This window comes from Bacidia gigantensis, assembly GCF_019456465.1.
Source record: "Bacidia gigantensis strain McMullin 20006 chromosome Unknown contig_156, whole genome shotgun sequence".
NCBI classification, from domain to species: domain Eukaryota; kingdom Fungi; phylum Ascomycota; class Lecanoromycetes; order Lecanorales; family Ramalinaceae; genus Bacidia; species Bacidia gigantensis.
The window spans coordinates 1458313-1475178 of NW_025408594.1; the positions used below are offsets into that span (position 1 = coordinate 1458313).

Consider the following 16866-nt stretch of genomic DNA (forward strand, 5'->3'; position numbering starts at 1 on the left):
GTATTCGTGCGCTGTAAGTCCTACGGGGCGTAATACTACCCCCCTATAGCACTCTCTAACCTTATAACCTAGGCCGCTCCCACCTTTCCGTATCGCAAGATGCCTTCCTCTTCTTACTAACGTCGTTTTCGCTTATATCAAGTAATACAACGCAAAGGCCAGATCATGCCTTTCCCTTGCTCATCTTGTTCCTGTAATGACTCGAAGACCTGTAAAGTGTTGGAGGGGCAGGATTCTTGTAGTAAATGTATTCGCGCTAGTCGTCCCGGGAAGTGCGATGTTTTTATCTCAGAGTTTGTCTGTAAGTAAGAGCCTTGTTCTGGAAACTTCCCGTACTAACTAAACCCTTCTAGGGAAAAAACTTCAAAATAAAAAGAAGGAAATTCGTTCTCAGATTGACCTTGCTTCCAAGGAGTATAATTTTGAGTATGAAGAAGCCGCCTGCCGTCATCATAAAATGCTTGCTCTTTTGTCTAAGCAGAAACGGCTTTCCGAAATATACTGTTCTTTCGACAAAAGAGAAAATGATTATGTCAAGCAAGAGGTTAACGTTATAAAGAAGCTCGAAGAGCTAGATCGTTCTGATGTTATGACAACTGATACCTCTGTTGTCGGTAATTCGTCCAGTATTCAATTCCTAGTAATGTCTTCTGAGGAGATCGATCGAGTAATCGCTGATTTCGATTTCAACGACCCTTTCCTCCTGTCCGAGGCTGCATAAATCGGGGCCTAATACCTTCCAGAGGGCCTATCTAAAGGTTCTGGTCAGGATAATCGCCGACCGCGTCGGGTTGATTATTCATTTCTTCGGTGTCTGATTGTGAGTATTCCCAGTTGATAAAACCTCCCGCAACGTCGAAGTGGTTTTTCTCAAGTGCTTGCCTCTTACTCTCTGTTTCCTTGAACTGTTCGAAGTTGCTTTGGGCCAACTTACCCAGTTTTGCTTCTACTTGTTCCTGGAGTTCGCTAACGTCTTTCTTCTTTAGTGTTTTTTCGTTGGAAGAGGATTCTTCCTCCTCTACCATTTCGTCCTAGGACGAGGAGCTAGGCGTCGAGTCCCATAAATTATCCTCTTTATCTATTAGGTACGGCGATAGTCGCTGTTAGGCACTTTCTGCTGAGTTAGGGATTGATTCTTCGTCCGTATTATTGACTAAGTCTTCTTCAGAGTATATCGAATAATCGCCTTCCTTCGAACGCAGTATATAGTATTTCCAGACTTCCTTCGTTCTAGAAATATCCCTTCTATAGGATTTTGCTATTAATTCCTGTATTGTTTCGAATTGTTTCCATATCGTAGTTGCTGTTATGTCTATGTTTTTCTTAAATGCTATATCGACCTCTAGGATGTCGTTCCATGTATAATTAGCGTCTTCTAGTCCTTGCTAGTTCGTTATTATAAGGTTTTTATATGCTAAGAGATATATTGTCTAGTCTTCCAACAATATATTTCTTTCGAGTTTTGCTTTCTCTATTTCGAGCAAAGCTCCTATATCCCAGTTCCATTTTTCGCCTAGAACAATGTAACTTTGGTTACTGTCGATAATTTGGAATAATGTTGTTCCTATCAATCTATATTTACTTTCGACGTCGACATTTTGTACTAAATTATCCTTGCAGATGCTTTTTATAGCTTCGAGGTATCCTCTGATTCCGTCGAACATTCTTTTTAACATTTTATTTCCTTGTTCCCTGTTGATCAAGGCTATTGTCCATTTTTCTCCAATTTTCATTTCTATAGCTGCTGTTACGGGCTTCTTAGTGAAGAACAGTAAACACTGAATTCTTAGTCGTTTAATCGTTCTTTTTCTTGGTTTGGGTGTCCTTGGGTACTATCCTAACCCATTCTTTCCTGATTAATGTACTCTGCAGCTATCCTCCGTGCAAGCTGTCTATAAAAGTTTATAGTAATTGTTCCCTGTAGCTGGCATGATTTCCTTAGTCACTTCGATCTATTGTTCCGTTACCTCAGCGGCCTCCTTTGGGCAATTTCGTCTAATGTATCCGGCTTTGCTACAAGTGTAACAAGTCTTGATTCTCGATCCTTTCTCTGAAACATCTATTTCCATTAGATCTCCTATAGACTGTCGTCCTTTCGTTACGGGCCTTTTTCGCTGTACTTGTCTATCGAAGTACCTTTCTTATTGTCTGTTATTAATCCGAACCGCGACTTCAATTATTAATTCCAATGAATCTAGTCTATCTGCTGTTACTATAGCGTCCTTGACCCTATTGTACAAACCTTGATAGAAATGGGCTGCCAAAGCCGAGTCGTCCTATTCTATTTTATAAGCTAACGTTCTGAATGCTACCGCGTAAACTAATGCTGATGTTCTTTGCCTTAGGTTTTGCAGCTTCCTCTTAGTTGCTTTATCTTCGTCTACTTCCCTGAAAGCCGTTTTAATATATATTATAAAGTTACCTAGGTTGTAGAATATTTGTCTTGTTTCGCTTTCTTAGTTATTGTCCACGTTTATAAGGTAGTCCTTTAGACAGGGCATTACCTAGTCAAGGGCTGTACCCGCAAAGTATAATATAGCAAATATTACCTTAGCGGTTTCGTTAGGAAACTTAGATACATGCATCCTTACGTAAAGTTGCACTGTAACTATCTATCGTTTCAAGGTACCTTAGTCCCCTTTGAAGTGTTCTGGGGTAGCGTACTTAATAGAGTCCCCTAGTCCCAAATTCAATGCTAAGGACGGCGTAGGGGTCCTAGGCGTCGAGACGGATCCTATATTGTTTATAAGTTATTAAAGTGTAACGGTTGTTTGCCTATGCAAAAGCCGTGCAACGACTAGCTTAGGTCGTATATAAGCTAGGTTAGCTTAGCAGGTAGTAACGAGCTACAGACGTAAGAGAAAGTAAGCTCTGAACAGCGAGCCTGAATACTGCGATAGTAATACGATTTATACGTAGAGCTCTATTAGGGTATTCAGTAATAAATATATTAATAACTAAAGAGCAAACTATCTATCGCGAAAGGAGTATTATTATATATCCAAAGGTACTTGCACTATGCGGGCTGCTCGCAGTTAGCAGAACTGCAAGCACTGCGTTCGCTGCAAGCGCTGCAAGCAATACGTAGTTGGTTGCCTAACTGAGCCAGTAACGAGTGTTTGTGCGCTGTAAGTCCTGCGGGGCGTAACAATATATTTATTATAGATATTCTTTTAAATATATTATAATAGTTATAAACTAGCTATCTAAGAAATATAAGTTTATTTTTTTAATTTAATTAAAGGCAAAGCTATTATATAAGCGTTTATTAAATAGGTTTAGTATAAGGAAGGTTATTTATTAAGCGTCTTATCTAATAAAGAAATATAATTTATATTATATTTCTAGAAGTATTTATATAAGAGGATTAATATATAACTAAAGTTATTATTAGTATTTTATTTTAAAATAAATAAGTAAACTAAAAATATAAATATAGATTTAAAGTAATACTTAAAAGCTTATATTAGTTATAACTAGGATAACTAAATAGACTTTCTAGCTATTACTAAGTTTAAAGCTAACTTAGATATTAATTATTTAATAAAACTATTACTATTCTTAGCTATTAAAGGTTACTTACTTTATTTAAGCTTAAAAGCCCTAAAAAAAATATTTAATAATATATTATACTTATAAAGAAATAAGGTTAAAGCAGCAGACTAGCTAGTATATAAGCTAGATAAAATATATAAATACTTATAAAAAGAGCTAAAATAGGCTTAAGCAATATAAGAAAAATATACTAATTATTACTACTAACTATACCTAAAGTTTAAAGTTAATAATAAAATAATACTAAATACCTAGAATATTAAAACAATAAAGCTATTGCTATTATTAGACTATAAGAACTTAAGTTTATTTAAAATTATCTAAGTTATTAATAATATAATATATAAACTAGAGCTTTTATAATTAATAGAAAACGTCTTTTTAGTGTTCTATTTATAATTACTTTACTTAGATTATTATAATCCTATACTTAGTTAAGTTATATTACTTTTATTATTAGTTTTTATAGGCAAAGGGTTTAAAGATAATAAAGCGCTAGAAGTAGTTAACTTCTATATTAATTAGTATATAAATAACCTTATTACTAAAAGAAGAAACTATTTATAATACTATATTCGCTACTATAAATATTTAAAGTAGAATATAAACCTAGAGTAGTAGGTATAAATAAATACTATTAACTATTTATAGCTTATAGCCGACTTTTATTATAAATATCTAGAAAAAGCTAAACTATATAAGTTATTTAAAGCTTTAAATAATTAAAGCCCTATACTTACTAGGTTATTAGCTAACTATAATAGCTATAGGTTCTAATTTATAAACTATACTATTAAATTTACCCGCTTAAGGAAGTATTTTATATACTATAGTTAATATACTAGATTATAGGCAATAATAATAGTTTAATAAAGCTTACTTTTAAAAGGGGGTTATATAATAGCTATAGGCCTAGCTTAGTATAAGTATTTGCTTAGAGTAGGCGCTAAGCTTAATTAGGCTTAGCGTATATACTTATCTATATTTTTATCTAATTCTTAGATAAACTTCTACTTATAGTTAGAATTTTATTAATTTTCTAAACTACTATTTTAAGACCCTAATAAATAATAATAATAATAATAATAATAATAATAATAATAATAATAATAATAATAATAATAATAATAATAATAATAATAATAATAATAATATAAAAAAAAAATTTAATAATAAAAAATATTTAAAAAATTAATTTTAATATATAATTTAACTTTATTTATTAAATAATTTAAATATATATAATATTTTATTATTATTTTATCTTTTAATTATAAAATTAATAAAATTATTAAATGAAGATTAAAAATTAAAATAATATTAAATATTTCTATATTTAAAATATTTTATTAATATTTTCTTAAAAATATTTTAAAAGTATTATATAATTATTTATAATATTAAAAATTATATTTTAATTTAATAACTTATATTTTATAATAAAAATAGAAATAATTAAGTTAATTAAAATTAAACTTTTAATTTTTTAAAAGTTTAAACTATTTTTTAAAAAATAAATATATTAATTTTAAAAATTATATTTTATCTTTTTTAATAAAAATTAAAAAAATAAATTTAAAATTTATATTTTAAAGTTATATATAAACTATATATTTATTTATATATATATTATTTTTAATTAATAAAATATTAATTTTTAAATTTCTTAAAAATATTTTTAAAAATATTTTTAAAAGATTTTAAAAAGGTTTTTAAGAAGTAATTTATATAATACTTAGATTAATTTAAAAAAAAATTAAAAACGTTTTTAAAAGGTTTCATTAGCTTTGGTTTTAAATAATAGTGGAAAAATATTAAGGTTATTTAGGTGACCTGGTCACCTGTACTCCCGTTTTGTCCGGTCCCTGGGTCATCTCTTCTACCGGGCGGGATTACGGCCGCTAACAGCTCCATGCCTCTAGCCTATTCTGTATATCAATCAACATTTTGGTTCAAAAGAAATTCTGCTCGCATTACTGTTCAAAGCAATGAATTCTTCTCCCCTTCGTCAGGGGCTCTTCTTCTCATTTCGAAAAACTACATCTAATAAACAACCCTACCGCTGCCTCTCTTGCACTCTCCGCCTCGCCCAATCCCACTCCCCTACTCAACCTTCCCCTTCCCCATCTCAAGATGCCACCCCACAATCAGCCAACACACACTTCGGTTTCCGCACGCTCCCCTCCTCCGAAAAGCCCTCCGCTGTAAACTCCGTCTTCACCTCCGTCGCCACATCCTACGACACCATGAACGACCTCATGTCCCTCGGCATCCACCGCCTCTGGAAAGACTACTTCGTGCGATCGCTAAACCACGGCTCAACCCCCAACACCAACCCCGACCCCAATACCCAACACCGACCCCAAAACATCCTCGACGTCGCAGGCGGGACGGGTGATATAGCGCTCCGCCTCCTCTCGCACATGGAGAAAATAAACGCAGATACCTCCTCCACCGTCACGATCACGGATATAAACCCCGCTATGCTAGATGAAGGGCGGAAACGGCTTGCTTCCTCCCCTTACGCCTCTTCCACCACCTCGGCCTCCTCCCCAGCCTCGAGCTCAGTCTCGGATTCTTCTCCGCGAGTGAAGTTCCTGGAAGCAGATGCCCAATACCTCCCCACCATCCCTTCGAACTCGCTGGATCTCTACACCGTTGCCTTCGGTATCCGGAATTTCACCAACATTCCGCTTGCGCTACAAACAGCTCATCGTGTCCTCAAGCCCGGGGGCGTGTTCGCGTGTCTGGAATTCACGCCGAGGCTGCAGAATCCGGTATTGAACGGGTTGTACAAGCGGTGGAGTTTCGGGGGGATACCGTTGATAGGGCAGCTGGTGGCAGGGGATAGAGACAGTTATCAGTATTTGGTGGAGAGTATTGAGCGATTTCCGGAGCAGAGGGTATTTGAGGGGATGATTAGGGAAGCGGGATTCTTGACGCCGGGAGGGGTGGGTGAAGGGGAGGGAGTGGAGGGAGATGAAAAGGGGTGGATTGATTTGACGGGTGGGGTTGCGGCTATTCATAGGGGTGTGAAGCCGGTGATGTGAGCAAGGATTGTATATGTTTCCAGCGAAGCTATGGCAATAAACAGCTAGATATACCCATTTAACAGTAAGGCGATGGTCCAAGATACCAAGATAAAATAGCAAATATGTTGCGATACGTTGAACATGTCCTCCTATCAGCAATTTCCAAGCTATTGTCGTGTGCGACGAACCTCAAATTGCATTGAGGGAGTCTCAAATGCTAGACCCTAGTGCTGTCCTTCGCCAAGTGCGCTCGACATCCTTGAGCAGACTGAGGAAATTGTCATCCTCGAGACACTCACAGATCATATTGTCCATGATTCTCAGCCGTTCTTCATCCGGCTGAGCCGCATAATGGGCAAGTCGCTCTCTGTCTCGCTCTTGATCTGTCATCGTAGGTTGCAGGGCCGGTAGATCATGATGTTTCCGAATCCAGTGCTCAAGACGATCCAGACACTCGTCAGACTGGATGTGGGACAGCATTGGATTTTTAGGTACCGCAGGTTGAGAGTTGCCGGTGTTGCTAGGCTGGACGTTACCCGTAGTCTCGGCCGATGGGGGTTCAATGGGCAACGTCTGAGTCTGTATAGACCGTTGAGCGAATGGCGGCAAGGGTCCAACATTCATTGAAGCCCCAGCCTGTCCCACTGTTACAGAGTCAGGCGCCTTGTCTAGGTCTGCCTGAACTGCCTGTGAATTTTTGTTTACCGGAGCTTCAGAAGATTTGATGGCGGTATCTGCTGAGGTTTTTGCGATTATTTGAGTGAGAGGCGCCGGTGTTGGAGTCTTAGGATCTTGATTGGTGGTTCCAGCAACACGTCGTCTTTTCGGAGGGTTCTTGAGAGGTGTAGGAGCGAGGATATCAGAGCGATCAAGGCTTGATGAGTGATCCTCCGCATGAGTTGAGGGGTCTGTCGCCCTTGTGTTTGGGTATTTGCGTTGGAAGGCTAACCCTGTCTCAACGGTGCGTAAGGGGTCACTTGAAAGTGGCGGAACAATTACGCTTGCCTTGTTAGGTTTTGGAGTTGGCTTAGGGGCAATTGAAGTATCTGGTTTCGAAACTGCACCTTCCAGGACAGATTGCGCAGCCTTAGATTTTCTCGGTCTGCTCTGCCGTGGCTTGGTGGCCGTTTTGGTACGGTTCGACTGGGAAGAAGCTTGTTGAGGTGCAGTCCGTTCCCCAAGTGGCTTCTCAATCCCTTGTGCAGACGATGGCTTCGATTTTGGCTCTGGAAAAGGTAATGTGCGGGGTGGTGGCATGATGTCCTTCATGGTATAGCTATCATGAGTCAGTCTTTCATCATGCGGTTCTGGAGCGCTGAAAGGTCGTCCTTGAGATGGATTGGCATGAGTGGATTGGTACGCAGTATGCTCAAAGGGCAATACTTGGGCGCCTGCTTGAGAAACGCTCGTGCCTTGTTGAATTGAGCGCCCAGTATCCTGAAAAGGCATAAGCGCTGGATGCCAGCTATTGACCTGACTCGTATCACGATTTGGATACGAGTCCATCGAAGCTTGGTGGTACCCAAAGGAGGCCATTCCCTGGGAGCTTCCCTGACTTCCATATTGTGACAAGCTCGGCTCGTTGGCAAAAGTTTGAATTGGCTGGGCCGACGAGGGTGCCCATGATGGATCTAAGTAAGGTGGTTGGCGAGCGGGCTGTAGAGTACGTTGAGCGTTCTGTGAATATCCGGATTGAAATACGTGAGGAGGGAACGATGAAGCTTGGGCTCCGCCGTACCGATTTGTGGAGCTCTCGATGCTAGGCGTAGAGTATAAAGTAGAGTTGTGGTTCAGCACAGGCAAAGATTGCGTCGAGGTTGGTCGGGCCTCATTATCTTTGATAATGATCGGTATAGCGAAGGACTGTAGAGTTTCAATGCAGAAATTAAAGCCGCTGACTGTATGAAAAATGAATTGCAGCTTCCTGATCTGTACAATTTCAATAAATAGGTTGCCACTTAAGGGAGGCTCGAAATACCTTCCGATCCAAGGTTTGATAGCGCATTGCAACAGCATTAAGTGAAGCTCTGGCAACAGCAACCATATGTCGATCCATCTCAGTCAAAATCCGGCCTTGAGCGCGAATATTGTCCGATCGCACTTGTCTACTCAACATTTCAAATTCAAATTTCTCCTGTGGCACGTCAGCACCCGCTAAATGACTTGACTTCAGCAGAGCAGAAGCGGCTACTCACAAGAAGGTCCCCTCTGTGATCGACCTTGAGCAAATGCAGTTCCGCCATTTGTTCATTGACGTCCATTCGTCGAAAGGTATCAAACACTGTGAAAAGGTCACCGTGTCCAGAGTCATCATGATTTCCTGCAACGTGAATCCAGCGCATTGGCGAAGAGTGAGTGGCGACTGTGCAGTGAGAGAATTTCGCTAAAGGCAAAGTGATTGGGCCATTGCGAAAGCTCGAAGAATTCGACGCAAAAGAAGGTATCATGATGGTCGACCGAGAACGGGATGCAGCAGGGCAAACATGCAAGAAAGGACAGCTCTCACGTCAGCAGGGGAGTTCAAGAAGCTAAAGGAGCTTGAGACATGGAAATGTGACGACAGAAATTGAATGATAAGTGACCTCCGAAAGTAGAAGTAGTGCCAAGCCGAGGTCTTTCATTTCATCCATTTAGGCCAGATCACAATCCAATCAACAGATTAGCTTGCTTCTCATATTGAGCACGTACTGTGGGTATATTTTTGAGCCTACTCTCTTATCTTTTCCCTCCCTATGCGCCTAATCATACATTGATCATCGCTGTCAATCCTGGGTTTCCCAAGCGCCTTGCCGAAAAATCACTTCGAAGCTTCCTTGACATACCTCTGCTAGAATATCATGCGATCTGAAAACATGGACCAAGCAGTCGAAGTTTAACGAAACCTCATGACCCCATGCCTCTCTCAACCCAGGCCATGACGTCCGATGCATACCCTGACAGAGGTCGGTTATGCGAAATAACATACATCAATCTCTCGGTGATGGGGCCGAACATGCCTTCAAGTGACTGTCGCCTGAGAGCATCGTGATCGACATTTTCAATGAGTAGCATCGCCTTGGGTATGTTACGCGCCAAATTCCGTAAAATCAGAATACTGGTAAGCGGTAGGCCAGCAGCATTTCCGACTTCATCGATTGCTGTGTTCTGGTAAGCTAGCTGTTTGAAAGCTGCCTCTCTCCCGTGTGCTGGGTCAACATTCGGCCGCACATCCCCCTCGAGCATCTTGACAGGGATGATTTGTGCTGAAGGAATCCGATTGTGTTTCTGCCTGTACGCAGATCTCGTGGTCACGTCAGGTAGATGAGTCTTCAGATGCTGACCAAGCTGGTAAGCTGTAGGCGCGATACCTCGCCGCTCAAAGTGATGGCAGTCGGCCCAATCGCAGTCGTGACGGGTATCACTATCCTCCGCAAAGGTCCAGGTACCGTCGTCCTTTTTGTTGATACCCAGATGGACTCGGGCAATATGCTCAAGCATATGCTTTGGCTTCAGCTGAAACTCACTGCATGGCTTCGAGCCTGGGCTCCTCCACAAGCAGCGAGAGTAGACTCGACCTTTAGAGTCAATTGGCGCGTGTCGTGGCCGGATTCCTTTGATAATAAATTTCTGTATTGGGCCAGTGAGAACTTGCGCATTCGCAGATTGAAATACGTTGCTGACGTTCTTGATAAAGTCTGCTGCTTGTAACAGCGCGTTCTGGGTAGCGTGTTCAAGGAAGCGCGTCTGATACGCCTGCCACAAAGCGATCTGGGTAATGTTTGCTTGAGCATCCTCCTCAAATACTGCTTTCAGCCAAAGCTTGGATCGTTCTGGTTCCTCGTGGCGTAGAAATTGATCCATGAGTTCTCGAGGAGGTGTGGGAATATCTTCTGCCGGTTCAATGGCGACAGCTTTGCTGACTATCGACTTATGAACGGTTGAAGTAGCCCGAATCTGTAGAAGACGCGCTAGCTGAGATGTGAGAGTGGTAAGGGGGAGATCGTTGCAATTATTGAACATGAACAGCACGTTCTTTGGCTGGGCAGTGAACTGGTAAATGAAATCTAAGCACGCCCCGGTGAATTCCTCATCCTCAAGAACGACCCATTCAAGGAGCTTCTGGATGACAGGGACAGGTACCCGAGAAAGCCTGTTGGCGTCTTCAAGGTTCATGGAAATGCGGCAAAGAGCTCTCAATGCTAAGATAATGGCACCGCGGTCCGAGCCTTCATCGACAACAGAGAGGAGCGATCGATATAAAGGATCTTCTTCACTCATACGCCAATATCGCACGACCTGCTCAGCAACTTCCAACACGTAGTATTTCATCTCGATAGTTGAAGGTGAGGGTGGAAGGTTGAGCGCAATTGAGAGGAAGTCTCTTAGCTGCACCATTTCAGAAAGATAGTGAGCGTTATCCTCGAGCATGCCTAGGTTACGAAGTGTGAGACCAGCTTCGAGAAGCTTATTGATCTTGTGCGCCACTTCGCCTGACTGCAATTCATCAGGTGCGTCGATACGCCGTAGCCTTTGTATTCTCTGGAGTATGTCTGGTGTGCCATCGATACCATCCAGAACCTCAACATCGTCATCATCTTGCGTGTATGAGATTCGCCATTCAACGTCATAGAACAGGGAACTGATCGTGAGAAGCCGTTCCAAAAGACCCTCTGCAAGACCAGGGAATGAATCAAAGCGGTACTTGTCACCTCTTTCGTGCGATATCTTGACCATATGATGTAGCGCATAGTCTTGCTCTTCTGGCACCGGGCAGCGTAGGCTGTTTAGTATTCGCACGTAAATATTTGGACCCTCAAAACCTGCACCTGGCTTCATGATCGGGGTTGTTTGGCTAAGCCCAAAGGTCGCCAATTTTGCATCTCGGATTCTTTTGATCTGCGCTTGAAATAAAGGGTAGTTGTTGGCTGGAGTCATGACGGGACGTAGAGTCAACGGCATCTGTGGTCGCGGCTCGTAATTTGCAATGGAGAAGGCTGAGCTAGCGGGATTGGAGGTCGCGGAGTATTGATATGTATTCTGGGCGGGAAAGAGATTACTTGGTTGGGGAGATTGTTGGTTGACAGAGGTTGACCGGTTCTGCCTCGAGGAAGTAACGTCTGGTTGGAAAAGCACCCTCTGAGGTGGCTGTTGACGGAGACCTAGGGCAAAGGTGAGCAGATACCAAATCGGTGTCTTGTTGGCATACCTCTACTTGACCGCCCTCCCCCGCTTCCAGGATCGTCAATATCCATCTTTTCTTCTCTTGGGGTATCCTGTTCCTCATTCTCCGAGTCGCTCCCTCCGTTCATCATGCCTGATTTCTGAGGTGGCTGGAAACTCTCCACCGTGCGGTGCAGTAGATCCCCTCCTTTGGCGGTAGTGTTTTCAAGGATTTCTTTTGGAGGCGGCTCTTGACCATGCAAATATTTAATTTCGTACGCGCTGGTTCAATTTAGCAATGCCATCTCAATCACGGGATTCACTCACGCAAGGTTCTTGTAATAGGTCGTTTTCAGCGCAAAAGCGTAGGCGGCAGCATTTGCAGAACCGAAGCCAAAGTCATGAGCAAGCTTCCTCCATGCGAGCTTCTCCGCGCTGACCGCATCGTATCCACCCTTGCCCGTGATAATTTGGTACAATTTGTATAGGTCGATGGTTTTTCCGGCTACCCTTGTATTAAAGTCGATACTGAGCCTAAATAGAGTTTTAGCCTTTTTCCTGACTAGGTGAATGCTCATCTTCCTGTCACACCCTCTCTGTTGCCCGAACTCGCCCAAGGTGCTTTCAAATTCAACCCGCCCTCCATCCTCTTGCGATAGATCTGGAGCCATGCTGGCCTTTGCTGTTTTCGAATACTCGTACTCAGCTGGATTCTCAAGCTGGAAGTCATGCAGGCGATCAAAAGTCCGAAGCTGCTATACCAGACTCATCGTGAGCGCAGCATCATATCGAAAGACAGTATGAGAATCAAACAATTTCGATACGCGACACTCAAAGAATTCAACCAACGCAGTCGACGGGCGGCGAGCGGACCCTTTCCGCCACACCCGTCTGCCACAATTCATCAGCTCGACTTGCCTCGAGGAGATTCACACCATAAGCATCTTACATCTAAGGAAGGCACTCGAACCCCTTTACGGACTTCACCGATCAAAAACAATTCATCATGCAGGGATACAGTAAGACCATGCCATCCGGTCCCCAAGTATCAAAACAATCATTAATTTCTTCCAGACATGGGACGGTACGTCCCTCCAGAGCTCGAAGGAGTCGTCTCCTTCAACGCCGCCTCCAACAAACGCGTCGGCATTCGCCCCGACGGCACCCAGACAGTTCGTTTCGAGCTCCCCTACAGTATCTGGTGCACCACCTGTCCAAAACCCACCATAATCGGGCAAGGCGTCCGCTTCAATGCCGAGAAGAAGAAAGTCGGCAACTATTTCTCAACACCAATCTTCTCCTTCCGCTTCAAACACATTCAATGCGGGGGCCCGATCGAGATACGAACTGATCCGAAGAACACGGCGTATGTAGTTACGGAAGGGGCAAAGAAGAGGGATACGGGCGAGGATAGGCTAAGGGAAGGGGAGGTGATCATTGCGGATGGGAAGACGGAGGAAGAGAAGAAGAGATTGGAAGGAGATGCATTTGCCAGGCTGGAGGAAGGCAATCAGGATAAGGCGGTCGCAAAGACGGAGAAGGCGAGGATTGAGCAGCTGTATAGGAATAACGAGAGGGACTGGGATGATCCAGGGGAGGCGAACAGGAGACTACGAAAGGCATTCAGGGTAGGAAGGAAGGTAAGGCAAGGAAGGGCGGAAGCCACGGAGGCACTACAAGAGCGGATGGGAATCGGGATCGACTTGCTAGAAGAGACGGAAGAGGACAAGAGAAGGGCAGGGCACGTAGAATTTGGTGATGTCGAAGGGAAAGTTGCGCTGGCGAGAGCAGCCACGAGACCTATGTTCAGTACTAATAAGCAGGGCAAATCCGGCTCGAAGAAAGCAAAATCGATGAAGGGAGCTAAAGCTGTAAAAGCTCGAAAGGAAGATCTTCGCAAAGAACTTGCGGATAATACACGAGCGGTCCTTGACCCATTTCTAGGCGACCACCTGAAAGGAGGCAGACCCGATCCGCCGCCATTATTACGAAAGCGAAAACAAGAAGAAACCTTCCCGGCAAATGAGGCATCAGCTCTCGAGACCGCTGCAGAAGAGCCTAACGTACAATCTGAGCCAAGAGACAAGCCCACGACCGCTTTGCCGCTTGTCGACTATGACTCAGACTGAAAACATTTGGTGGGAGTGATCCTTTGAAACGTAAGCGCTGTCACTCTCCATGATGCTCCTGCCGTATGATCGATCTCTGGGAATGTGACGAGCTAATCGTGACAATTTGTCTTTCCTACAAAGCCCACTGCGTTTCACCATGCGTCTACTCGTATAGATGCATGTATCATCATCAATGCTCCGCACAACGTGGCTCAACCTGGCAACTGTATTCAACGTGCTGTACCAGCTGCCTTGAAATCGACATAGTATATTACGTTCACAGCTGGCCAGTGGTCACGTGAAGCAGGAGGCTCTCTCACTTGTTGGTACGTTTTGAATATTCTAGTAAGCAAGCGCAAGCGGGTTTCTCTAAGGCACTAGATGGTTTTATCATTTTAATTCAATAGAAATCATAATCTTCGAAGTACAAAGCTTGAGCTTGATGTGCTGACCGTGTGCCTGGTTTGTTATATACCATCGCCCCTTCATTACAGAGGATGTTCTTCAGCTCATGTAATGTCTTGCAATTGGTAAACAGGGGCGTATAAAAATTTCTGTTCTCCCAATGCCAAACTTCTTTCGTTAGTCTCTTCTGCTTGCTCATGAATGACCGATAGAATCCATAATATCACGCAAATAATGCATGTTTCCATAAAAATGTTCTTCACCCTCGTTCAATAAAGTTCTCGTTGAACAATGTCTCCTGTAAATTAGATTTTCTCGTTGTAAAATTCGGGCTCTTTGGGCGTTTCCATCGTTCTTCCTGCTGTTCGAAAGATTGGGGGTTGTTGCAATGCTGGTTTTATCAGGAACAAGAGTTTATACAATGTGGATCACTCTCAGGTCTATGCGATGTGTACTGTACCATTGGCATTTGGTTCCATAAGTACATTGTTGCCCTTTTCGACAATGATGACCCAACCAGCAGCTGCGTTTCAGACATTTTGATCCTCTAGAGCATGGTGCTTGGCGTAGCAAACATCTCAGAGCGATTAATTCTTCGCCTTCCAGAAGGGCACCATGAAGGTAGTGGCATGAATCATACGGACAATTACCAAGAATATGGAACCTTGCGCAAAAGCGCCGTGACTCTGGCGATTTCTTGATATTTTCGTAGGCTCGTGGTGAACAATAAGGTAGGGTTTCATCAACACGCTTGCCGTCGACATTGAGGAGTATTGACAAGGCTCGATCATCCTTCCATTCCCCGGCTACGGCGTCCGGTTCGTTCTCAACCGACGATGAAGCTCTTACATACTCCCTCCAACCATCAACTGAAGCTTCACTACTGCTGGGAGCATTCTGATCGTATCTACCAGACGAGAAGGATGGGGAAGTGGATTGACCAAGCCGGTGGTGTGGTTCAATTTGTTCGAGATCTGCGTCGGAAGCCCTCTCATTATCGCTACTATCCTCATATATGAAGAGCGAGCGTAATTCGATCACCTGAAAAGGCCTCGTTTGATGTGGCGAAAGGACTGTTGAAGATCCCGCGCTTATTAGGGTAATCGAAGGCATTATTGGGTCCCTCGCACAAGAAGCTATTAGGCCGGCAAAGCTTTGGTCATGTACACATCCTAGAAGAGCTGATTTACAGTGGCGATTACGTGCGTGTAGCGTGAAGATATCTATCAAAGAAGTCAGCATTTGTTGACCAACATGAAGTTTCGAGCTTACCAATAATCTTCTTCCTTGGGACTTGTCCACCAGTATCTATGATATCAAAGCCTGGGTAGGGCTCATTGAAACCGTAGACGAAGTCGCGCACTGTCTCTATTGCTGTTTTTGTACTCCTGCACACCTGTTGGAGGTTGACGTAAATGCGAACTATCAAAGTCCAGTCCTTTCCTTCATTTGATGATTGGCAGAGGTATTCCATGAGCTCGCCTTTAAGTTTTTCAGCAGTGTGTAAGCCTCCTCGTCTCCCAACAAGTATTCTTGGTAGGAAATTGTATCCGGATCCGTCAATTAAGACGAAGGCAAACGGATTTCGGGATATCTGTTGCTGGACTTCCCACAAGCGTCGCTCCGCTACTTGAGCTCGCTCTTGATAACTGCCTTGTGTGGGAGTTGGGCTTATATTATCTGTAGCCGAAAGCTTTCCATCTGCTCTTGCATTGTCTGTGTTGAGACGGGTGTTCTCCAGGCGTAGCTCACGATTATTTTTTTGGAGCTTGCTGTTCTGTAGCTCTAATCGCTCCATCCCATCCAGTATGCTCTGTTTGTTGATTAGCTAATTGGTCTCCATACTGATAGTCTCAGCTTACAAAGAACTCGTTGTCTCTGTCAGTGTCATACTGATGGAAACGCTCGAGCGTTTGTGTCAGAGCTGAATTTAGAGCAGAAGCCTTGGGGTGTTCACTTGTACCCTCGATCGTAGGCTTCATCTCAGGCTGAGATTTGGGTGGCTGAGTGGAGGCTCTCTGTGTGTTCTTTGTGGTCACTTCAAGTTCTGATGCAAGCCCAGCATTTCTTTCGGAACCGCCGTTGGTCAAAGCGACTGTTGAAATGTTGGAAGCCGCTGCGGACTTGGGGGCCATTTGCGTGGCATCAATGGTTGAGGCAAACACTTTTGGCTTATTTCGGTCTCCAAATCGAGCAATGTACGTCGGCTCAGAGGCACTGGTTGTTGGTGTCAAGGCGTCAGAGGAAGAAAGCCCCGTATTGGTACTGAACTCAGGAAGATTGTCATTTAGATTTTGAATTGAGTCAATACTCATAAGATTAGGGAGGACGTCACAATTGGAGCCCTTGGGAACTTGGTGTTCGTCTTGAGCCGGACGGATGCGTATTTGAGTCACAGGCGAGGTAATTGACGTTGATTCGGCCTTGAGCTTCGCCTCAATCACAAGAGGATGACCAAATACTCTCTCTTCCAGGGACATCGTGGATGGACGGGATACTGTAGTTTCAGCAGCAAGTCTAGTAGTGGTGCGAGAGGGAGATCTCTCCTTTGCTGGAGGCCCTAGATCATTGCCTGCAAAGGCCGTCATGAGGTCGTCCATAATTCCAGTGTGGCTTCATGTGTT

General features: G+C 43.3%; 6 protein-coding genes across 6 annotated transcripts; 2 read left to right on the top strand and 4 right to left on the bottom strand.

Annotated features, from left to right (window-relative positions):
* Positions 1-277: 277 nt before the first annotated feature.
* On the top strand, positions 278-721 carry KY384_002733 (uncharacterized protein; the record flags this gene model as incomplete). Its single annotated transcript, XM_044811255.1, has 2 exons — positions 278-305; positions 354-721. 2 exons carry the CDS (start codon positions 278-280, stop codon positions 719-721), a joined length of 396 nt encoding a protein of 131 aa, XP_044672138.1.
* A 31-nt stretch (positions 722-752) lies between these two features.
* Positions 753-1025, bottom strand: KY384_002734 (uncharacterized protein; the record flags this gene model as incomplete). Its single annotated transcript, XM_044811256.1, has 2 exons — positions 753-892; positions 935-1025. 2 exons carry the CDS (start codon positions 1023-1025, stop codon positions 753-755), a joined length of 231 nt encoding a protein of 76 aa, XP_044672139.1.
* Positions 1026-6797: 5772 nt separating this feature from the next.
* KY384_002735 (uncharacterized protein) lies at positions 6798-9034 on the bottom strand (the record flags this gene model as incomplete). Its single annotated transcript, XM_044811257.1, has 3 exons — positions 6798-8516; positions 8566-8721; positions 8783-9034. The coding sequence occupies 3 exons, from the start codon at positions 9032-9034 to the stop codon at positions 6798-6800; spliced, it is 2127 nt and encodes a 708-aa protein (XP_044672140.1).
* Positions 9035-9470: 436 nt separating this feature from the next.
* On the bottom strand, positions 9471-12397 carry KY384_002736 (uncharacterized protein; the record flags this gene model as incomplete). The annotated part of the gene is made up of 3 exons (XM_044811258.1): positions 9471-11725; positions 11773-12008; positions 12054-12397. 3 exons carry the CDS (start codon positions 12395-12397, stop codon positions 9471-9473), a joined length of 2835 nt encoding a protein of 944 aa, XP_044672141.1.
* A 405-nt stretch (positions 12398-12802) lies between these two features.
* Positions 12803-13855, top strand: KY384_002737 (uncharacterized protein; the record flags this gene model as incomplete). Its single annotated transcript, XM_044811259.1, has 1 exon — positions 12803-13855. One exon carries the CDS (start codon positions 12803-12805, stop codon positions 13853-13855), a length of 1053 nt encoding a protein of 350 aa, XP_044672142.1.
* An 827-nt stretch (positions 13856-14682) lies between these two features.
* Positions 14683-16842, bottom strand: KY384_002738 (uncharacterized protein; the record flags this gene model as incomplete). Its single annotated transcript, XM_044811260.1, has 4 exons — positions 14683-14765; positions 14893-15465; positions 15515-16055; positions 16105-16842. The coding sequence occupies 4 exons, from the start codon at positions 16840-16842 to the stop codon at positions 14683-14685; spliced, it is 1935 nt and encodes a 644-aa protein (XP_044672143.1).
* Positions 16843-16866: the final 24 nt, after the last annotated feature.